Genomic DNA, 24,363 nt, shown 5'->3' with positions numbered 1-24,363 from the left:
ATGTAATTGTACTAATAGTAAGTTTTGTTTGATATTTTTTTCAGATATTTTTTTGCGTGCTATAACTACTGTATCGATTGATGTGGAAATCCTACGATAGGTAGTTTGTATATTTGTGTTTATTCTTTGGCATAGAGCTTGTATAAAAAATGCCGGGCGCTTTCCAAGCGAAAACAGCAAAAACTATTACAGATACAAGAAAACTTAGTATGTAAGTACGATTTGAAATTCTAGATCTTCAAAATGACATTAAAGTCTAACACAGAAAATACATTTATCTTTAAAAATGGGAAAAATAAGGTATAGCGTTAGTTTTTTTGAACATTTATCATACTTTTTAAACGTTCACTATAAACAAAAGCACACGTCGTTTACAGTTAACAATTTTCGAAATAATGATTAAGTTTAGAGGGATTTCAAAATATTGAATTTAATTACTAAAAATAAAACATTAATTATGTGAACAGTGATAAGAGAGATAAACATCGAAATGGCTGTTTAGTGATAAAAATTTGGAGTTATATTTGTCTTATTTAAATTTAAAGCAATAAAGTATTAATATACGCGCCAAAGACACACGTGAAGAAGTAGAGAGCAGAGGAGACCGCGCTTGACGGCATATAAGCGTGCCGTTTGACGTCACCGCCTACGAGTCACATACTCCAAACCTGGGGATTTTGCGCCTTGGTAAACCCAAGGCTTACCAATAGATTTTCAGTTTCATGTCATTTTTAATATCAAAAACATACGAGTTGAACAAATAACCTTCTTTTTTGAAGTCAGATGAAAGATGTGGGCTATCTACAAATGTCAATCCTCATACAGTATTCATCAAAAAAGCTAGCAAAACAAGTACCTATGTGATTATGTTTCTTAAATTTGTATAAGGATAAATAATTATCTGTGGCATACCACGTTTCTGCTTCGACGAAAAAAGAACACGAGTTTTAATTTATGTTCTTGTTCCCGAAATAATTTTAGTTATTTTAACAATTGCATTATTAAGACTAATTAAAATAATATTTTTTTATATAGTTATAAAATTATCTAAACTCGTATAACTAATAGAATATTTATTGATATTTAAGTTTTATTTTATAAGTATTTAAACATCGCACGGCTCGGCAAAGGAGGAGGGAGAGAAGAGAGGAGGCTCTCATCTTAAGATGATTTGCTAAGGGTTTATAATACAAATTGGCAAAACTTTATTCAACATTTGCAAATTTTCCCAGGACTACATTCTACTCTTATCTAACTCATATTCTGCTGTCGAGTAGAAATACTTAGTATTTATGTGTTCCGGTTTGAAAAGCGAATAAGCCAGTATAACTAAAGGCACAAGGGACATAAAATCTCAGTTATCAAATACATATGTTTAAACAGGAAAATGAAGACTCTTGTCTTGATTAAGTTTTTTAATTATAAGATTTTTTATATTAATAACCGAATTTATAAGCTGATAAGTAAAAAAGAGTGGAAACTAATTGAAAAGCTCCCTCTCATGAGGATATCTGCCCTGTATATTTGTTTTGCGAGTTGTTTTTTTTAAATTACATATTATTCTCTATAGCTGCAGTGGGCGTTGATCTAGTTTTGTCACGGTTAGAAAAAAAAGTAAATCTGGCTCAAATATTATTTTTGTTCAGTAAAAATGTTTATTATAAAGACTACCTACTATATATGAACAAAAATTAAATACAAAAACAAAATTAAATTACAAATTATAAAAATTACTTCGTACCAATATTTCAAAGAAGAACCGTGTGAAGAAGAAAGTGTGGGTACACTTTTTAAGCGTTATTTGAACCAAAATGAAGATTGTTGTACAGTCTTAAGACTTTAACCATTTTATACCGTCGTGTCTTAAATCAACATTGAACTTTATTTGACTTCAGTAGCTAGTGAAGGTCAAGAGTTATATCGGTTCGAAGGTATTAGAGAAAAAACAGACTTATTTTTCTTTTAAATTTGGTAATAATTTGGCTATAATTAATGATAATAAGTATGACGATTACGAGTAAATATAGTATAAATGTATTATTTACTATAATTATTATTTATGATTTCATACCTATATCGTATCTATTTTCAATAACAGTAATAATCGATTTTTTGCTTGACACGTAGTTATTTACAAATGTATGATGTATGATATTATATTTAATTAAATTATATTTTTACAAGAATATTGCATTATCAGGCTGTAAAAATAATACAAATATATATTCCAACCAAACAAACAAAAGAATTGAACAATATGTACAAAAATAGAGTATTCTATCTACAAACTAACTATTTAATCTAGATATCTAGTACTCAACGGTAACTCGCTGAAGCTTTTCAGTAAATTATTAAATATTTTTACGCACAATACGTCGCATTTTTAGAAAATAATCAATGGCTATTTTGCAATAACCTACAGGTATCTCTTAATACAAGTCTGCTTTTTTCATCTGCCTTTAAAAAAAATGGATACTAGATGATTACATCCATAATATACAATAAGCAAAGAGACAAGATTTACTATTTTTAAAAATTGGTCTAATTGTTTCTAAAGGTGCAGTCACAATTATTTGATGTGAAGATGTGGGTAGGTAACCTATTTATATCATTACATACCGAAGTATTGATACCGCTCAATTGCTTACTGAGGACGACTGTAAATCGAATATGATATAAAAGTATCAATAAGCGAATTCGACGATAAAAGATTTTATTAAAACTGAAACATTAACAAACACTTTAGGCATGTTAATGCAAAATCTCCTATCCCATCATATCCTATATTAAAAATTTTAATCTATTTTTTACATTAATGAAAGGATTTTCCGATAAAGAGAATTAAAAACGTTCGTACGGGCGAGCATAACGAGTTCCAAACAAGATTTAAGGATTAATGAATTACCTATTCGTATATATCGATATTTTCATAAATATCATAATCTGATGGCGAAACCATGAGCTTGATACGGGTTTATTGAAGCGAATAAAATCCAAAACTAATTAATTTATCAGGTTTTTAATTCGTCGATATCCATTGCAGCGTTTTTTTGGTTGTAATTGGTGTATTAAATGTGGTCGTGGTAAGCGGTAAGCGGTCTATTGCGGGTGGGAATAGAAACCAATTAGGGCTGTCGTGCGGTCGACGACGCGAGCAAACAGCCCACTTACCGATTAACTGCACACGGAGACTGCCGACATGGTACTACGATTACCTGCGATTACATAATTTACCAGCGAAATTGCAGTATCGTTATTTGCAAGAAATCGACGTTTTTGATCAGCGTAATTTCATTTGAAGGCTAGATTTTGCCCTCGTTTTAACCTATGTAGATTTTTGTTTTCTAATGTGAAAATCTCGTCGTTTGTTTCGAATTTATCGAGCATCTTTATAAAAAACATTCTATTTTTGAATAGTTATTTCAACATTTTTTTTCATTTGAAATCACCTGATGTATTTTTCCTACTTCAAAAATAATTAGCATAATTATCAGTTCGGTCTTTTTTGTGTTTTCCTCGTGATCCCCTTGAGCGGATTTTATATTATTATTTAATTGAATAGTTTATAGGTTTTAGTCCATAGTAAATTCAAAGTGATGAACTCATCAGTCGAGCTGGAATAAAAGAGGAAAATTAGGGGAATTCGTAAGTTTTTGTGTGTATATAATAATAAAATAATAAAAATATTTATTATTCATAATCTTTTGACACGTTATACTCTGACATTACATAGTTCAATACATAGTTCAATTCCTTTAATAATAATAATATAATATAATATGTAGGTGGTACAATGCTATACATTATTGAGTCAGAGTGAACGTCTGTGTCCGTGCTAGTATAAACTGTGTTACAGACACAGGCGCCTTCCTTTTACAGTTCTTTAACAATTCGCTGCACTTTGTAAAGGTTTTGGTAAGTATCAAAACTTAATTTACCATAGGTACTTATCACTAATTATAATTTATATTTGCATGTATATTGCTCGATATCTTTACTGATTTTAAATTTATATTACCGAATCTATTACTACTGAATTAAGCTGAGAGTTAATATAAGCGGTAAAGGGTTCCATGGAAATTAGAAAGAAAAAAACGATGTTTCACTCAATGGCGCTGTTTATGCTGAACGGACTAATCGTTGCGCTTAGTTGGTTAACATGTTGGTTGCTACGTTAACGGCGTTCATGTCAATTATCTGAGTTACGTGGACGACTTGGTGCGAGTGAAACGGTTTGCGACCTAAGGAAACTAATAGGGCTACATGGAGAATACCAAGAAGCCACGGTTTAATTTATAATATCAAGATGAGTAAGCGCATAAAGATTACAATACCGCTGGTGTGAAATCTCCTAACATGAATAGTAAATTAAATAATGTTTCTTTAGTTATGTTTGAACAATCGAAATGTCTGCATTTACTCACTGGCAGCCTCAAAAATTACGCAGATATGTAACGGAAAGCGGGCTGTCTGACCGAGCGAATATGGCGGCTCGTAGATTCGAGTGGAGCTCAATAAACTAAAGGTTACGTTCTTTAGAGCGTACTAAATATCGCTCAACTCGTGCAGCCTTTGAGCTGATTATAGTATAAAAAATAAAAATCCGTCAAATCCCTTTTAAATTGTAACATTTAGGGCGGTTATAGGAGTACTCCGATTTTGTAGACCCTTAAGAATATTCATAGAGGCGTGCACTGACTAGTTGTTCAAACGAAGGTCAAGTTTCACGCATAATGACTGAAAAGCTTTTAAAGAACCTTACAAAAGTTTATTACAAATAAAATAAACTATTTTATTTAATTATATTACTTAAGGTACACTGCACTTGAACTCTATTTCGCCGTATAAATAAAATAGGCAACACCCTCTACACAAATTGAAATAATTATTTCTTGCTTAATTGAATTGAGGTTGATAATATAAATTTTGTACGCATTTTATATACATACATTTTTTATATTAGCTAAATTACTATGAAATAATGCACATGATATAATAACTATTTGCGTAGCATTCTAAAAACAATACAATTCTTAGGTACCTTATATTAAATCCATTACAATAGAAGTATTAGTGCGGCAACTGTAGACGGAAGCGTGTTCTCTCTAGTGAAAAAGGCATCCACGTGTGAAACCAATCAATTAGGTACCCCGTGCTTCAAAACCGATACTGTTTCAACCATTCCATATTTGTCCTTTACCTATCTGTTTGTTCTTTTTTTTTTAACGAACAAAACTTTTTGTTCTTTACTCCTTTTGAGACGGTGATCGTTTTCAAATTATTTTGTTTTTTCTACCTACACTGAACCATAAAAACGGCTAACGCAAAAAAACCTTAAGTGATTTAATATTCTACATAAATAAAACTATATACCACTTCTACCCATAAAACGCTATTAATTTCAAAAGTAGAGCTTTAAAAAGCGAACATTTTATAATTATTAATTAGACACAAAGGAACAGATATCTAATGAAAGATAAATATCAGAAAAAACTCATTACAGATTATGAAAGAAAAATATACAACGGTGTACCTAAACGATGTTGTGTATATAAAATTTATAAAGTAAAAAGGAGCACATTTAATTATATTTTTTTTTAAATCAGAATTGTTTACATAAACAGTTTTTGTTTTAAATATAAATGATTATTTTATATTGAATTCATAATCTATATAAATTATATTTATAGATATTTTACTTGGTGGTAGACTTTGTGCAAACCTGTCTGTGCTTGCACAACCGCCACGCAGCAATACTTAGCATTGTTCTGTTCCGGTTTGAAGGTTGAGTGAGCCAGTGTTACTACAGGTATAAGGGGCATTACATATTAGTTCCCAAGGTTGGTGCCAATGCCCATTTACGATGTAAGGGATGGTTAATATTTCTTACAGCGCCAATGTCTAGGGGCGGTGCTGAGACCATTTCCCATCAGGGACCTCATTCGCAAGTCCACCTTCCTATACCATAAAAAAATACCAACAATTTTTTTCCCACTTCAATAGATACAAATTATATTATACGGTCCATTATTATAATGTTGTCATTTTGGTCCTGTACTTTTTTATTAGATAATACTTATAAATATAACTAAACCTCACCCAGAACTACGAGCAGGTACTTTAAAACTCACGCCATTTTTCATTATTTTTCTTCCCGATAACTTAAAATTCAAAATATTTGTCACGCAGTATTAATCAAAATAACCATTATTATTAAAAGGTCTAATAATTATTTGATAACGTAGGTTACAATTTTGTGGACTCTTGCAATGTACATATGTTCGAACAAAGTTCCCTCAGTCTTATTGTGTTAGTGTAGTTTGTTTGAAGCATTACAGTAGAAATAAACACCAAAAGTGTAATGAAGGTAGAAAGAAACAAGAAATTTCGTGCTGTTGACAATCAAGGTCAAGCGAGGAGCTATCAGTTAGCCTGTGACTACAATAGGTGCAACTTTATGAAAACTTCGGATAATAATTATATAAATAAGATGAAATAGGCATTTGATTTATAATAAACAAATAAGTAATAATATTAAATACTATCCACAAAAAGTTATTTATATGTATCTATTTTATTTTTATAGTATCGATGTTGTAATAATATGTTTTAAATAAAATTAAAATAAACAAAATATGTTATAATATTTATTTAAACAAATACATACACAACGTTTTGATGAGTACTTATAAGCGTTGACAATATTTCCAATATTCTCAAATTAATTATAATTTGCTCAAAATGTAAAATACTGGCCGCTTAATACTAATTTTACAAAAAAGTTACAAATGTCTTTTGGATGGTTTCCGATCTTCCCTAGGAAGTTTTTATATTCTTTATGTACCAAATACAGCAGTAGCAAACTAAATTGTTATGGATAATTAAGCAATAGCCTATTTTATAGTATAGCCTTTTTTAATTTAAATTATCAGTATGAATGACTTTGCGTCTTATGAAAAAACCATTGTTCGCGAACTGTCGTGTCGCTTGTGCTTATGTAACGATGTCACCCAATTAAAGCCACTCAGCTCAGAAATGAAGAGAAAAATAAAGAGACTGTTTGATATTGTTGTTAGTTGTCTTACTGATATACTAGTTATATATAATATTTGGATATATGTAATATTTTACATTATACGTTCAAAAAACTTAATTTATTTTATTATCATTTGCAGATACGAACTGATGATAACCTTCCGAAGGCCATATGTCATGAATGTCTTCAGCAAGTTGGAGCCTTGCATCTGTATGCTGTCAATGTAGAAAGAACACAAAAGTTTTTAAATTTTCATAGCATAAAAGATAGCAACAATATCAATAAAGAAAACCAAAATTTGTCTGATAGAAAGCTGCATCCTATCATCTCTTCTCTGTCAGAACACAAGCCAGTCAATACAAAATCAAAAATAGGAAAGGAACCGCTTTCACCTTCTCCGAAATCTCCACCGACAGAATTTCAACAAGGAGACGCAAAAGCATACAAAAAACATCAAAAAGGAAAATCACCAGCTGATTTAAAATTTTTGGAAGCAATGCCATTGGAAGAGTTTTCAAAGACTGAAAGCGTAGATAGGTTACTTCTTAACAGTGCATCATCCCACGTGGAATCAAAGCCAACGCCAGCGATAGATAAAAATAAAAATAATTTTGATACTAATGACTTTTCAAACGAAGTATTGGACAATATTATATTAATAGATGGCCGCCCGGCAAAGCAGGGCGCCGATTTAGACAAGCAAATAACTTTATTTTATAAAATGGAATGCTGCATCTGCCACGAGATAGGATTTGACTTTCGATCTCTAATGAAGCATTATAAAGAAAGGCACGGCGTTCCAGGATATTTAACGTGCTGTGACAAAAAATTTCACTACTTCTATCCAAAAAAGATCATTGAACATATGGCATATCATTTACAGCCAAACATTTTTAAGTAAGACTAATTTCCGCTATTACATTAGCATGGTTATCTTTGTTCTCCTACTCGCTTCAAAAATTAGAGACTGATTTTTTTAATTAATTTAATATATTTGTATTAGTAGGTACCAAAGACAAAAATGTTGTGTAAAAAATGTAAAAATATTATTTTAAATAAACATACTCATATCTTAGTATAATATTTATTCGTTATAACCTAGGAAAGACAATTAATATTTTAGGTGTCACAGTTGCCATCAAAATTTCCAGACATCGCAACAGTTGATTGAACACCAAAGCAATGGGGGCAGATCGGAAGGCAAGATTGCTTGCCCGCGTTGTTCCGATCGCTATCCGACTTACCAGGAGTTAGGGTGGCATATAATAACACACCGAACGGACAAATTTCAGTGTGATTATTGTGGAAAATTGTAAGTATATTGAAGACTTATTAATAAATTGGCTCACAATTTGTAGGTTAACAAACAATATTTAAAGGAATGTCCCAAGCTTTAATTGCATCGAATAACTATCGGTCGATAGACTTATCTATGCATTGTATCTATAGGCAACCAATGTAGTTCGGTTTAAGTCACTGGACTAAAATTTTGGTCTCTGGTTGCACAGAAATAAGAAATAAACTGGCTATTCTGTGGTCGATAATAGGGCTAGATATTGGTACAAATATACTTATGTAGTTATAATAACATAAATAGTCCATTACTATTACTGCCTATCATGGCTGAATTAAGCGCATCTGGGCTACAGCCCCGGGACCTCCACAAGTGAGGTCAAGAAAGGTTAAGAAATTATCATTGATAAATCATTTGGTTCAATCATTTCACTCCTTTTTTCCGCAGGCCCTTCAATCTCTGGCCCTGTTGTGAATCATTAGACGAGCATTTATAATTATATATTTTTTGCAATTATGAAAATTTGATATAAGTTTTGAAAAAATAATAGGAACGCGACTCGCAGGCCAGTTACTATTTAATAAAGAATTCGGAACAACTTAAATTATTTCATTTTTCATTAGTAACTTTTATGTATATTATTCTTCAAGTTCTTTTGATTAATATTTTAATAATAAACCGAAGTCATTAAAAACTCAGGCAGATGAGAGAACCACTTAAGGATCTAGATTACGCACTTTCTCACGGCGCCTCCTGTGTGACTGGATCTTGGCTTAGAACGTTGTTGGCGGTAGGTCGTCCCTGCAGGCTGTGCTTTATTATTCCGTCATACGGCTAGGCGCGGAGGGGTAGTAATGCATGAGGAACCTGGACCCCGCCGGCGGGATCGATGTGTGTGCACTAATGATTATAATCCATTGAAAATTTTAAACCTCTTTTTTTCCTGACAATTTATTTATTTCTCTCAATAATTGAAAACATTATCTGCGATTGCTTAAGATTTTCTATTGACCACAGGTTGAAACATCATCATCGAAAGAAAACTGTTAATCATATGGAAGATGTAATACTCTGCTCACAGTGTGTGCGCACATTGAAAAACATAGAAAAGCAAGAAAAAGAAATCGTAAGCGCGCTTTGAAATTAATAAAAAAATACATTGATTTGCAATTTTTAAATTAATAATTATTTTTAGAAAGAAAAAGTAAAAGGCAGGGGCAATGACACGCTTTCTCTACAAAAGTATCAAAAATTTCGACAAGCAATGGGATTGTCTGCAGATGATAACGATTCGACAGATTAAAAAAATAAACACTATCACAGAAACAAAATGATATCAAAAACAGTAAAATGTTATAAAAAGGAAAGACTTTTTATCATTATATCATTAAATATATTTGGAATTATATACTTAAACATAAACTTAAGTTTATTCTAGTCTTCGTTTCTTGACGAGGGATCCCAACAAGTCTGAGATGGCCGGCAAGTTGTTTGTCTGGTCGTTAGCTCCAGTGTTCAAGTTAGAGAGTGGTATGTTCAGCTGATTGGAGGAGCTTTTTTGCTGCCCTTTCATGTTTCTGTGCTGCGGGAAGCTAGGCATTAACTTCGGATCACATGCTAGAATTACAATAAGATTATTATACGAGGAGAGTTAATACAGCAAAAAAAAAAACAAACTAACATGCAAAAAAAAAACTTTCACACATTCCAAATTTAACACTGAAAGCTAAATTGTCTATTTATTATACTTAACTTAAAATAAGAATATTTTGTGTCTTCCTGTTATATCAGTAGATTTGAAAGGAAATAATCAAGCATCTAATCATTCTCAATTGCTTATAAAAAATTAACTAAAATAGGTCAAACACTTAAGGGTAACTATATTTTCTAAGCATTCATAACAAAAAAAATTATAACTTACGCAAGGGTTGTTCCTTAAAATATGAACTCTGGAGACACTCTTCTGCTGTAGCTCTCTTGTTGGGGTCGTACATGAACAAGAAATTCAGGAGACGTAAACCAGCCGCAGACAACCAGGGGAACTTTTGTTTTAAGTTATTGTATGGCTGTTGTTTAAGAGTAAAGTTTTGTAATGCTGGTAATGCACTGAATTCTGGCCAAATTGCATCAGATGGAGTGCCTGCAAGTAAGTATTATTTTTTAATATTATTTATTGCATATCTTTAAATAGTATAAAACAAACTCGCTTTCTCTATCCCTTTGTCCCTTTGTATGCTTAAATCTTTAAAACTACGCAACGGATTTTGATGAGGTTTTTTTTAATAGATAGTGATATAAAATAATTGAAGCATGAAACTTTTTGGGATACTGATCAAAAATGAGTAGATACGTATTTAAGCGTTTCTTGATATTTTACGCCTAAGGAGAGAAATTGAGTTGAAATTTCGTATATAAGATAGTCTGGAAGACCGTCATTTTTGAAGTGAGAAGCATGAAACTTTATTTTTGTGTCACTGATTAAAAATTAATTGATACGTATTTAAGCGTGTCTGGATATTTTACGCCTAAGAGGATAAATAGAGTTTGACATTTCGTATACAGGTTAGTCTGGAAGTCCGTCATTTTGAAGTTAGAAGTATTTTTTTTTGTATTTAGCGTTTCTGGATATTTTAGGCCTAAAGGGAAAAATAGATGTTAACATTTCGTATTCAGGTTAGTCTGGAAGTCTATAATTTTAAAGTAACAAGGTCGAAATTTTATTTTTGGGCTACCGATTAAAAATGAGTTGATTCGCATTTAAGCGTTTCTGGATATTCTACCCTAAGGGCTGAAATACACACCAATGTGGTATACAAAGAGGTATTACATTAACGTACGTAACGTAACGTATTTTAAGTTAATTTGTAAATATATTCATATTCATATCATACAAAGCCGTGGGTAACAGCTAGTATATATAATAAAGCTTAAAGATTTGAATAGAAAAGAAAAAATACAACAGATCTATCAAAATTGGATCTCTTACAAATTATTAATATAACAATCAACAACATAGTGCTCTTACAAGATTATAAAATGTTTGTTTTTTTCTTATAAAATGATGTAGGTAATATAAATCAAATTGTATGATTATTATATTCCATGTATATGGTTGCTATAACTCAGTAACTATTAAGATTAAGGTTCTTTCCAGGTTTTACTTTATCTTATAAAATAATAATTTGAAAGTGCTTGTAAAAGCCCTATAAAATAAATTTATATTAATAATATTGATTGATGTAACAATGTCTATAGCCATGACCACTTACCATCAGTACCCCATTTGCTCACGGGTCTATCGAATATATAAAAATACATTTATATAATTAATGCCAAGTAAAATGTGCTCATAACTTTGCATTGTTATTACTTCTAACATCAAAACAATCAGTACTTTAAAATACACAATTAATTCAGCACTGATTTATTATAAATCATATAATCAATCAAATTGAGACAAGATTAAAAATTTTAAAGAAATCTTGAAACATAACTTACCTAACAAATCAACAATTAGTTCAAGCTGTTCAATTTCAGTCCTGCCAGGAAGCAAAGGCTTATTAGCCAATAGTTCACCGAGAATGCATCCTGCTGCCCACATGTCAAGAGCTGGAGTCTGCCTTGGTGATTGTAGGAGTAATTCAGGTGCTCTATACCACAAAGTAACAACCCTTGGGGTGGCACTACGAGCAGGTGCACCTAACCAACGAGCTAAGCCAAAATCAGCTGAAATCGAATATAAATGATTAGATACACCTCAATACAATACCAATAACTCAATTTGGCTTCTCACAGCTGTCTTTAGAGATGGCTTTTAAGCACTAGCCAAATCAAGCCAGATCTAAAGAGAGTTTCATTAATAATACAAATTAATAATAAATACATAATATTAATAATACATTCCTTTACTAAAACTTAGTTTTCTAAATTATTTTTTGGCCACCTCTGTACACCCAATTATATTACGACTACTGTATAAACTAACTAACACTAGATATTACATTTAGACACTAAAATGTCCTTAAAGTGAAAAATAAGTGTATTTTAATATACTTTTAATCATTCTCATATTTAAAAGTTATTGTTTAGTTTGCTTTGTAAGTAAACCTCTATTCAAGTATTGTTAATAGTAAGGTATACGCTATAGTCTGTAAATATCCCACAGTTAGTTAAGATATTCTCTCTTTTTGAGAAGATTTGGAACTTATTCCATCACCACAATGTATTCAACATAGACAAAAGATAAATTATTAAAACAAATTTAGTGCATGGAAATTCTTTCATGATTAAACTAAGTGGTGGGTTATCAACCTACAATCTTTGCTTACTATAACTACATTCTTACCACTGGACCATCATGGCTAAGGTACATTTAAAATACTTATAATAAAATAAATCAATCTCACCTATTTTAACACATCCTTTGTCAGTGAGCAGCAAATTGGATACTTTAAGGTCTCGATGGACAATGAAATTAGAGTGAAGATATTTCAATCCTTTTAATACTTGTAGCATTAAGCATTTGACTTGTGACTCAGTGAAAGGTGCGGCCATATTGTCAAGTAAAGATGCTAAATCTTGCTCACAATACTCCATTGATAAGAATATGCTGTAATGTGAAAAAAACTTTTATCACAAATATATTTATGATGAAAATCTGAAGAAGCATTAATTATTAAATACAACAATACATTCAAGTATCCACTTTGTTATAGACATTTAGTATAAGTTGATACTTTTTTAGATTAATGTAATTTGTTGTAAAGCTGTGCTCTCAAAATTTATTTTGTTTTCTTAGCATAATATTGTGTTCTAGGAGTTGATAAGTGTAATTTATTTGCATTATTTGTATGATGCTTATGAATAAGTGCTGTGCCAACCAAATATTAGTGTAGTTTTTAGTAATTTTATTGCAATATTGTATGTAACTATTGTTTTACAATTCGAATATTATATTCAGAGTTTATTTACCTTTCCAGTGATCTCCCAACAAGAACTTCCTTAAGTTGAACAACATTTTCATGTCTGCAAGCCATTAACACTTGGATTTCACGGAGACCACTCAATGGCAATCCATCTTTTTCAACATCCATTCTGACTTTTTTTAATGCTACTATGTTCCCATTTAATTTGTCTTTTGCTCTATCTGTTAGAACAAAATTGATGAAATAAAACATACCTGTTGTTTAATCGAAAAATAATATGTACATATAATTCAATACTTACAAACAATGCCATATGTGCCTTCGCCAATGCGATTTAATTTTTCGAATTCTCCAACAAATCTGCATCTTCCTAACTGCAGATGTTAAAGTTGGGTTAAGGTTTATATGCAGCATTTTTTATTTTATAAGGTTATATTTACTCACGATATCTTTTTCGGGTATCTCCATAATCTTCCCTGTCCTGAACGATGTAAGTACGCCTTTACGTGCTGCTGGACCCGTAGGATCAACAACATCTTGAGTCGATAGTGGTTTTTCCGAATCTTAAACGAAATTCATATATTTAGTTGCAGTAACCAAGTAATAATGATATGGATGGAATATGTACTAAAAAACAGTACTCACTTTGAGACATATTGAAATAAAATGTTTATGTTTATAAAATTCTTAGTGAATTATTCTACCTATATAATCAATCTCTATATTTTATTATTTTTCACAAATGCTGCTGAAAAATATAAACAAAACATCGGCTAACTAAACTCGATGCAACAAAGTGTTGCCATTGCCATTGTTTCTTGTAATATTCGTTAAAAATTTTAAACATTATGTCATGTACTAATAGAAAAAAAAAATTGGAGCACCGAACCAAATCAGATGGTTGTCTAAATTTTGACTTTATTTTTTAACTAATTTACTTAATTGCAGACTCATAACAAATGTTGATTAAAAATAAACCTCTCTTTTTTTCTAAAAGATTGTTTACCGTTTAAAAAAATATATATAAAAACATCTGTTAAAACAGGTAAATGATATCCGTTACGTCCTCGTCCGTTGACTCCGGGTTCGGCTGAAAGCGTAAATTTATTAATTTGTATTTGTATAAAAACATTTATAAGTAAGGTAGTCGCTGCTTTTTGTATATTACAGAGAGTTCGGTTATCCTTGTGGATTGAATACTCCGTAAAATTTGCTCAGTTAATGGGTTGTCATGCACGAATTGTGATTCGGTGAATTGTTCTCGAAGAATTGTTTTCAGAGAAATTTTCCGCAGACGGCGAAATCGCATTTCTCATCCGCTTAATGTTGCTAGCCTAACAAAAATGTATCCCTTTTAGTACAAATTATAAAGCTATGGTTGTGGAGTTAAGGTATAAATATCTGTTTGAGATTGGTTATTAATTAAGTACATCACATATTTAGCAAAATATTTAGCTATTATGTATTTAAGTATTTTTTTCAATAAATTAAGCAATCTTTGCCCATGAATTAGATTTATAAATATTCGGAAAATATAGTCTTGAAAAAGAAATTGATGTCTTTAAATTTTCCGATTATTTTCTAGTGTAAAGTTAATAAAATGCCAAATGTCATCAATGTCATGACACAAATTTCAAATGCCATTTAGACTTTTCAAAATTCCGAAGTTATGCATACAATTTAATATGTATAGATCAATTAGAAATTTACAGAATTAAAAAGTGTCAATAATATATATATATATAGAAACCAAATGATATTATAGGATTTTATAGTTTGTAGACAATATGATGGAACTGTCGCGTGAAGCATTTCGTTCAGTAGGACGGTTTTGGAGGGCAAATATGTAAGATTTTTAATTAAATTTTGAATAACTTGAAAATAATTGTCTCTGAATTATTTCGAACATTGAACAATAAATTTTAATAAACACGAAAAAGAAGAAATGAGAATTCCTAAAGCATTAAGTCCCCGCCTTCAAAAGCAATTGTTGTAAGTTTTATTTTCATTTTATATTAAAACATAAAAAAGCCTTCTAAATCAAAAAATAAATCATATATGGGCTCTATATTTATATGAAAATGAATTATTTATTTATTACAGAAGACGTTTTGGTATATATGACAAAGTTCATCCAGCAGAAACAACACCCAGCAGACTAGTTCCTGAACATATTGAAAAGCCCGACTATATATTAGGAAAATTATTAAACACTAGTAAAAAACCTGAAATCAAAAATGAAGAACAAATAAAAGGAATGAGAAATAGTTGTAATGTTGCAGCAAATATATTAAAAATAGTACAACCATTTGTTCAGGTGACAATTTTATTCTTTCATCTTAAAATAATTTATAGTTTTTTATTTAGTAATGTTCAAATGTGGCCTTATTCTTTATATTTTGTGTAAAACTGCAATCATAGCAGTAGTAATGAGTTGATAATTGAAGAATACATAAAATATCTGTTAACATAATGTGTGATATGTTATTTTAATTACACAATAACACTACATACGATATATAAAATAATTAATATTAAAATAATCGAAAGTAAAATTTTAACAAAAAAGATCTCTAAAATTATTAACAATATAAAAAAAATTAAAATAATAACTATAATACAAATACAACAATAAAAAATGAAAGAGTGAATAAAAACTAGTAAGCTGCATCGTTTGTAGTCCAGTTTGCTTGGGAAATAAAGCAGCATTTACTTTCTTTGACTTAGACATGACATAGCTATGATAAATCGACAGTCACTTTAAACAGGATGCAGGGGTGTGCAAAAATTCTAGGCTTGCCCATGGTCTAGAGTTGAAACACCTATGAGGCGCTCAAGAAGATTTCTTACAAATCTTTTACTGGCTTATTGTGCCTAATACAGGGCTGAAATCAATAGTAACAAACGCTTTTTAATTGATTTGGAATATCAAATATTCATTAAAATTAAATGTATGTATTTCTTAGTTAACCAGTATAATAATAATAATTATATGTTTCAGCCTGGTGTAACAACGGATGATATCGATGAATTAGTGCATACATTAAGTTTAGAAGCTGGGGCATACCCTTCTCCATTGCATTATAAGGGATTTCCCAAAAGTGTTTGCACATCCGTGAACAATGTTGCAGTTCACGGCATTCCTGATCTTCGGCCGTTACAAAATGGAGATATAGTTAATGTTGATATAACTGTAAGCTATTTATAAAAAAAATGTAAACTTTACATTTGTTTTCTATGCATTGTTTACTAAGTTTAATTGTGATCCTATCATTATAATGAACTTACCTTGATAATTATTTGATTTATGGAAGTCTGAAATTCAAAAGTTGTCATCCTGTTTATGTAGTAGTAAACATATGACCGCAATATGTATGTATATAGTTAAGTTTAATATTTAAATATTTATTTATTTAACTTTTAGGTTTTTTTTAAAGGATATCATGGTGATTGTTCTAAGACATTTCTCGTAGGTGATGTTGATGATCATGGCTTACATCTTGTGCATGCTACAGAAGATTGTTTAAATCAGGTTGGTTTATAGTACTTATTAAAATAGCTAGTGTGTTATGCTTAGGGCATTACTAATTTAGAGCTTTGATATTTTAACACCTTTAATTAAAAAAAAATAATATATACAACTTAATCATTGACTTAAAATGATATGATTGATCTAAATCTAAAATGTATGATATTCATTATGGATTCCTAAAAAAATTCGTTTTGAATGTCGGACCTTTTGAAGTTAAATAAAAATTGATATATAATAGTAATACTTAAGTTAATAAAAGAGTTAAGTTGAGGGATGGAATATGTAAATCTAACATTCATTTCTGTGTTCACTTCTTCTTCGATTTGAATGTAATAAATTATCTACATATATAAATAAAAATGTATCCATATATTCTTTACTCTAACTATATAAGAAATATATTATGTCAATACTCATCACGAGGTCTCCGAAACTATATATCCGTTTGACTTTAAATTTAGCATATTTATATCTTTAGTAATAGTACCTATGAAAAAGGTTACAAGTGAAATGAGGTGCGTGCTATAAGTTATATAGTATATCATGAATTAAAACAATGGGGATTCGATTACATACACGTCAAGATACTGCGTCGCCTTATCCAGGTCATTTTAACAGTCCAACTTTGGTAACCTTGTTTCGTAAAAGTGTAGTTTACTTCAACGGTATTTGTTTGCGTGTTAAGTATACCTAACACCCGCGTTATATAATGTTGCCTTGCAAATGTAAATTGTATTTAATTTCATGTTATAATTTATGCAAATATGAATTGGCAATAAAAAACATTCTTTTTTCTCATTGTAAAGCAATATTAAATTAAAAGAAACTTTTAAAGCTAGTATTAGTATTTATTTCAAGTTTTATTTGCATACATACTGCATATTTATGCAATAATTATATTTCAAGTGAATTTTTAAGTTGCAGTCCATTTTAGGATTGTTTAAAATTATGATATTTCAGTACGTGTGTGTAATGACTATTAACAAAGGATGAGTAATGTTAATAAAAGAGTTGGTTAAGAATATTGATGGGTGCAAATAGAGATAGGAAGAAAAGTTTTACTGACCAAAATGTTTTCAATTATATATTTGCCAGAGTAAAATAGATTTTTTGTAAACATGGATATTAAATTATATAGAAATGGCAATCTGCAAAGTTTTTAAATTATTGTATATTCGACAGGCTATAAAAATATGCGGTCCGGATGTACCTTTTTGTGACATCGGCTTCAGAATACATAGGATCGCAAAAAGACATAAGCTCACTGTTCTACCAGCCTTTGTTGGTCATGGAATTGGAAAATATTTTCATGGTCCACCTGAAATCTATCACACACGTAAATAAATTGATGTATTACGTACATTTAAAATTATTTTAATTAAATCGAGGATGTCAAAATAATAAAATTTTAATGTTACAGAAAATCGATATCCTGGACTAATGAAGCCAGGTATGACGTTCACTATTGAGCCTGTTCTGTCTCATGGTAATGAAAATACGATACTATTAGAGGATGGATGGACTGTCACCACTGAGGATGGTGCAAGAGCAGCTCAAGCAGAACACACTATTTTAATTACTGAAGACGGAGCTGAAATACTAACAAAATAGTTTTTTTTAAATAGTATATAATTAGTAAAAATAAATATTTTATGCATAACAGTATCATTGTTTTAGTAAAACCGCGTTCAAATACTTTACTCACATAAATTAAGAAAATTTCGTAGAAAACCTTCATTAGGTATTAGAGCATAATTTAATTTAATTTATAATTTGATTGAATGCACATAAATTAATTTACATGTGAAATAATATTAATATAAATTTTACCGAGAAAGAAACGAGGATGTAAGGTCAGTCTAAAATCAACTTGCTCAAATATTTAATACCAGACATAGACAACTAATTCGGTGAGATGTTATAAAATAAAACAAAGAAATGCGTGTGACGTTTTATTTTAGCTCGAATTCTTAAATTTAACAAAAAACACATGTTACATTGAAAGCACAAGCAATACAATTATTATCATTTATAGGCTGTTCAGTCAAACTTGATAATTTAATTAAAGGCTTGGAAGGAAGATATCGATTGAAAAGTTTTACGTATGTATTAGAAATAGTTAAAAGAGAATAAGGCGTAACCAGTGGGACAAACACAGCCCCGACATTTAACTAATCGTTTAAAAACTGTGTTTTCAATTATTTTATTGTTTGGTCCCATAAAATCTCCAGCTACGCCTCGATGAAATATAACTACGATCACTTGAGTAAATTACTTAATAGTAGAGTAGAGGAAGAATAGACTTAGGTTGCTTATATAGTTTGGAATCATAGAATTTAGCATTTAGGTAATAATTCATAGCGACCATTGCTATATTACAAACTACCAAGCACTTTTAGTTCGTTAAGTATTTAATAAAGATATTTTGCGAATTGTTACTTAAATATTGACTAGATTTGAACACAGATACAAAACCCTGCAGAAAGTATAAACATATTATAATTTATTTATTTTTTGAATTAATTTTAAACAATTGGATAGTATTTGGTGCTCTTTTGGTATTAATTATTATTTCTTTGTATTTAAATACATTATAATTACTTTACTTACACTTATTATATAGAAACGCGAATTCATAATAAAATTCAATATGTCCAAAATAACTATTATCTACAATAAAGATGCCTTGTTGAATATATTAAATATTAAAAAATGTATACAATATTATATATTTTTTAAATTATAACATTGAACAATTAAACACACAACGGTGTTTAATAATAAAAATTACGATGATTAAATACGTATATTATCAATACTTATAATACTAAGGGTGCTTAGGGAAGGATAAAAGAGTGTATAAAAGTTGATAAAAAACTTTTAAATAGATTTAACAACATACAAAAGCTACCTCGCGACGATATAATATAATCTACAATAAAATTACTTAAATGTATTTTTATCACTGAATGTATGATGTCATTTAAAACAATCGACGGGTAACAACATCGGTAACACTATGTGTACAGGTAAGGTGGTATCTTTGTCTATAAAAATTAAAAAGTATCCCTCAAAATGTATGAATTTTAAATGACACTGTTTAAGCTTGAGGGTTAAATTTGAATAAGAAGGAATAAGACGCGTAATCTGCCTTCAAAGGGCGCTATTTTCAAACGCTTCTTTTAATCAAATTTATAAATCCTAACAGGCATAAATAAATTAATTTCAGATACAAGGTACCCTTTACGTACAGTAGCGCTTTTCTGGCAATTTATGGATAACCTTGATACATTTAGATTACATGTTTTTTGGTTAAGACTCATATGAGATACACCTTCTTACCTCTACACGTACGTTTTGCAGGAGCAAAACTGTGAAAGGTCAAAACCATATATCGTAAGGATCATCGTCGCAGAATCGACATATTGATCTTTAATATATATATATATATATCCGGGTATAAAGAAAATAAATTATATAATTTAGATAAATTGTACTTATTCAAGTTAAAATTTTTTTTACTAAATTTCAAAATTAAATTAAATGCAAAAACAACTTCGTGCCTTGTGGTCGCGTTCACAAAAACTGATAGGAATCTTGAATTTTATGGAAAGTAGTTATTAAGGATTAAAAACCTCTATTAAAAATCATACAAAATACCATTATTTGTATGTATATATATATATATATATGATATTTTTTTTATATTATATTTTTCATTTATTTGTACCTTTACTTTCAAAAATATTAGTTTGTTTTTGTCGTTCATTTTGCTATTTAATTATGGAGCAAAAATACTAATTTCCTGTAATAATAAACTAAATAATGAAGCTACGTAGCGTGCAAGCTACACTTAATTTATATTGGACACGTTACCTTTTTTTTTTAATATGTCCTGAAACCAATTAGCTGTGTTGCGTGTCGAAATTTAACAACGTCAAATAGGTTATCGTGTATAATAATTTATACATTATAATAATGGTTTTAAAACTTCTCGCTAAGAGAAAACGAGGCTTTTGTTCAACAGTGGAACATGAATAAATTCTCTTCATACTTATTTGATATAATTTCATGAATAACGTAGGTAACGTTACCCCAATAGCTTAAATTGATGTATAGTTTGTTTTTATTTGATAAATTTCACGACCACAAGTGGATGTAAGAAAGCTTTAAATCATACTAATAAACTTTTGTCATTTGTATTATAAATTCATAACTCTCTATTCCACTACGCGTTACGTTTACAGCAATATTTGAAGTTACAATTATGTATAAAGATATTAAAATTATTGTTATTCAACAAGCAATTTGAAAATATAATAATATCCTAATTACTTTTTTATTCAAAATCACACTTATAGGTTAATAACCCTACCATTTAAAGCTCCATTCCAATGACACCAAATTAAACTTATTGGAATTATAAACTTTACTTAATGGAAAATATATATAAAAGTTTTGAGTCAGTTAAAAATAAAGGATATTCAGGTTTATATATGTAAAAATATGCAAACAAATATACCTTAAATTTCGTAAGCACTTCATAATTCAATATGTTTATAATAGTTAATAGCTTTCATGTATGTAGGAAAATGAATAAATATTGTGTGAATATTATATTTTTCATACGATTTTACGAGAAAAACATATTAATATATTTAAAGAGTCATTACAAAATTTAAGAATAACATCCTGTATTTCTTTCCGCAATCACTTAAAAAATTCTTATTGTAGATTATTATTTTTTAATGGCACAAATTGTAATTTTAATGGAAAAATACTTATATTATAAAAATTTCAATTAATACCATATCTATTTATTTTTTTATTAAATGAGTGCTGCATTTACTGAGATTATGGATATAATAATCTTAATTATACTACCTTATTAATATTTTCATTTGTTAAAAAACAAAATAAACAACTATATAGTATAAATAAATATTTTTCTAGATAGTATTTTAATATTTTGTTTGTGCAGTATCACTCATTCAAGAAGGTAAGATGAAGATAATGAAGTGCTAATATAATAGTAAATATTTGAAGCTTTCAAAAAGTTAAGGTTACTCATGTATAATATTATGTAACCAATAATATATTTAACAGTATTTTTTTATCACTCAAGCTTAAAATATGTAACTTATATAAAAAATAAGATAAGTTAAATGCAAGTTGGGCTTAAACTACATGGGTTCCATATTATTCAATATTGAAATATATCCATTACACTCAAAACTAATTTGCTTGTTAATTATTTTATTTTCCCTTTATTGTATGAAAAATGTAAGAATTTAAGCTTAGGTAAATGTTTTAGATTATTCTATAATAATACTTGGGACTTTGTTAAGCAGTTAGGCACTTTAAAATACAAATTTGGTTAAAAAAGTTATTTATATTCTGACTGTAACCTTAATGTTAATTGTTTTTATATTTAATCAAAACTTAACTTGTTTGGAACCCTGGTATATTAGCTAACAAAATAATAAAAATGTAACAAAGGATTATTAAAACATAATCAATTCAGGCCATAAACCGAAACAAAATAGGTTATGGTAATAAATTAACTTAAAATTATAATTTGTCTATCTATCATTCATTTTTCTACTACTTCTCTATTTTATAGAATCGCTGTACAAAATCAGTCAGATTAAATACATCACCGGGGCCGGAGTCTGAATCCATATTAATGTACTCATCTAAGTTATGAGTTGAAGCTGAAATAATAAGATTTGGTAAATTTTTCACCCATTCTTCGAAGTATGTATACATTGTTCATGCCTAACAAACTATTTTTTAAAATATTCCAAAGGCAGGAGTTTAGATAAATAAACAATTTTGAAGTGCTATGACATAATTGCTCAAGATCTAGAATAATCTGTGATATATGGTTTGGTATGTATTTGAAAAAAAGGGGTTTCGAATCTCAACAGAGTTGATGTAGTTATATAATATTGGAATACTGTCTTATCACTCACAAAGGTGTGCTTCTGTAGACTAAATTAAATATTTTTAATAAAATAATTATAAATATAGTCTGATATGTATTATATGCTATCTTTACTCTTTATTTCTGATACACACCAAGATAAGTAATAAAGTATCTTGTAATCTTGAACGTCACTCACTCATTCTAATGATGGAGGGGCTGACATTTGTGACTGAATCTATAAGTTCATAATTTAGAATTAGATTATGTAAATCTAATTATTATTAGATTATATTTATCTTAACTCCTCCATAATAATATAGATATATTCTTTTACTTACTTGAAGTACAGATGGCAGGATAAGGTGGAGGTGGTTTGATCCATGAACCATCAGGCCTCTTCATATGACGTCTATCAGAGGCAAAATGTTGTATGAATTGTTTAGCAGGAACTACACGAAAGAATCTAAAATAATTTTAGTAATGAGCATTCAAAACTTTCCAATAATTTCAATGCCGATTATTTCATTTTTTTTCATTTACCTGTGGAAATCAGACTTCAAGACTTGATCTGTGCGAAATGTCTCAGTCACATATTTGTGGAAGAATGTTGGAAATGGAAGTTCGGAATCCAAGTCATAAACTAAACAAGTTTTACAATCCACAGAATAAAGAAATATGACATGATAATCCTAAAAAATTATATTAAAATTTATAAATTGTTTTTTGATAGCTTTAATAAAAATATAATAATATTTTTTTTTTAAATGGTATTAAAAAGAGAAAAATGTTACATTTAAACATATACACAAAAATATAATGCCATGTTCCAGTACACACCCATATAACGAGGCGATCGTCCTCGCGCCCAGCCCTTTGTTTCCACAAAGGCACAGTACGACAAGGGTTCGAAATAAATACAACGAAGCATCTGTCCAGCTCTATTGGAATCCTTATGGACACATCTGAACAAAGTTTCCATACGTTTTCTTCACTGCAGTGCAGCAAAACAGAAACAAAGCAAACATTAATTATCAATATCCATATTGCTTGCAGATATTTTAATATAAAATTATACTTGCCAGTAACAAGAAACATATGAGCATTCCGCTTGTTTGGGAAACAAGGGCTTAAGGGTTTTATCACTCTTTTTATTATTTTCATTTTTACTAAAATGCACTTGTGCATTGACCGACATTTTGACACTTTGACAGCTGGACTAGTAGAAGTAGCCGTTGTCTAGCTAGTCTATGTACCTTTAAAAAAAAGTCACATATTAATAGATTATAAAACTACAGTTGTAAACCCGTGTAATTCACATATTATAGAAAAATCATTTTTGAAATAGTACCAATTAATTGAAAAATGTAGGAAGCTATTAGTTAATTCATAACATTGTCTAATATGAAGAAAATTTCAATCTTATTTTTGAGTACCAAATATATTATTGTTTTACTACCAAAATTACTTTCTTTATAATCATGGTTTTTTTTTCAAAATTAACATCATATTAGTCATGTACATAATGAATGAAATATAATAAATATATAAATTAATATTGTTTTTCACCACCGTTACAATAATGTATACTTACCTTAAAATTTGGCTGTTGTCATTTATACCTTTGCATATATAATGAAAAAATAAAAT

At 29.4% G+C, this 24,363-nt stretch overlaps 4 protein-coding genes across 7 annotated transcripts; 2 read left to right on the top strand and 2 right to left on the bottom strand.

Annotated features, from left to right (window-relative positions):
* The first annotated feature begins 6,793 nt into the window (after window positions 1-6,793).
* Window positions 6,794-9,697, top strand: LOC113402038 (zinc finger protein weckle-like). Its single transcript, XM_026642153.2, has 5 exons — window positions 6,794-7,071; window positions 7,176-7,933; window positions 8,160-8,348; window positions 9,348-9,456; window positions 9,526-9,697. The coding sequence occupies exons 1-5, from the start codon at window positions 6,934-6,936 to the stop codon at window positions 9,631-9,633; spliced, it is 1,302 nt and encodes a 433-aa protein (XP_026497938.1). The 5' UTR covers window positions 6,794-6,933; the 3' UTR covers window positions 9,634-9,697.
* A 3-nt stretch (window positions 9,698-9,700) lies between these two features.
* Window positions 9,701-14,043, bottom strand: LOC113402039 (cyclin-dependent kinase 10). 2 transcript variants are annotated; one of them, XM_026642155.2, is made up of 8 exons: window positions 13,901-14,043; window positions 13,700-13,818; window positions 13,557-13,629; window positions 13,302-13,476; window positions 12,737-12,939; window positions 11,829-12,056; window positions 10,252-10,470; window positions 9,701-9,947 (listed from the first exon to the last, which is right to left on the bottom strand). In XM_026642155.2, the coding sequence occupies exons 1-8, from the start codon at window positions 13,908-13,910 to the stop codon at window positions 9,760-9,762; spliced, it is 1,215 nt and encodes a 404-aa protein (XP_026497940.1). In that variant the 5' UTR covers window positions 13,911-14,043; the 3' UTR covers window positions 9,701-9,759. The 2 variants fall into 2 exon arrangements, with proteins under 2 accessions (XP_026497940.1, XP_026497941.1); XM_026642156.2 differs by having other exon boundaries at window positions 9,701-9,912.
* An 846-nt stretch (window positions 14,044-14,889) lies between these two features.
* Window positions 14,890-18,434, top strand: LOC113402041 (methionine aminopeptidase 1D, mitochondrial). 2 transcript variants are annotated; one of them, XM_026642158.2, is made up of 6 exons: window positions 14,890-15,101; window positions 15,359-15,572; window positions 16,257-16,448; window positions 16,680-16,787; window positions 17,970-18,123; window positions 18,208-18,434. In XM_026642158.2, the coding sequence occupies exons 1-6, from the start codon at window positions 15,043-15,045 to the stop codon at window positions 18,396-18,398; spliced, it is 918 nt and encodes a 305-aa protein (XP_026497943.1). In that variant the 5' UTR covers window positions 14,890-15,042; the 3' UTR covers window positions 18,399-18,434. The 2 variants fall into 2 exon arrangements, with proteins under 2 accessions (XP_026497943.1, XP_026497944.1); XM_026642159.2 differs by having other exon boundaries at window positions 14,933-15,247.
* A 292-nt stretch (window positions 18,435-18,726) lies between these two features.
* Window positions 18,727-23,924, bottom strand: LOC113402042 (protein N-terminal glutamine amidohydrolase). Of its 2 annotated transcripts, XM_026642160.2 has the most exons (5): window positions 23,796-23,924; window positions 23,554-23,707; window positions 23,257-23,405; window positions 23,055-23,179; window positions 18,727-22,501 (listed from the first exon to the last, which is right to left on the bottom strand). In XM_026642160.2, exons 1-5 carry the CDS (start codon window positions 23,909-23,911, stop codon window positions 22,392-22,394), a joined length of 654 nt encoding a protein of 217 aa, XP_026497945.1. In that variant the 5' UTR covers window positions 23,912-23,924; the 3' UTR covers window positions 18,727-22,391. The 2 variants fall into 2 exon arrangements, with proteins under 2 accessions (XP_026497945.1, XP_064071442.1); XM_064215372.1 differs by having other exon boundaries at window positions 23,554-23,878.
* Window positions 23,925-24,363: the final 439 nt, after the last annotated feature.

Source organism: Vanessa tameamea, chromosome 2 (genome assembly GCF_037043105.1).
Source record: "Vanessa tameamea isolate UH-Manoa-2023 chromosome 2, ilVanTame1 primary haplotype, whole genome shotgun sequence".
NCBI lineage: Eukaryota > Metazoa > Arthropoda > Insecta > Lepidoptera > Nymphalidae > Vanessa > Vanessa tameamea.
The sequence above is the reverse complement of the archived record's forward strand: the minus strand, read 5'-3'. Positions and strand labels throughout refer to the sequence as shown.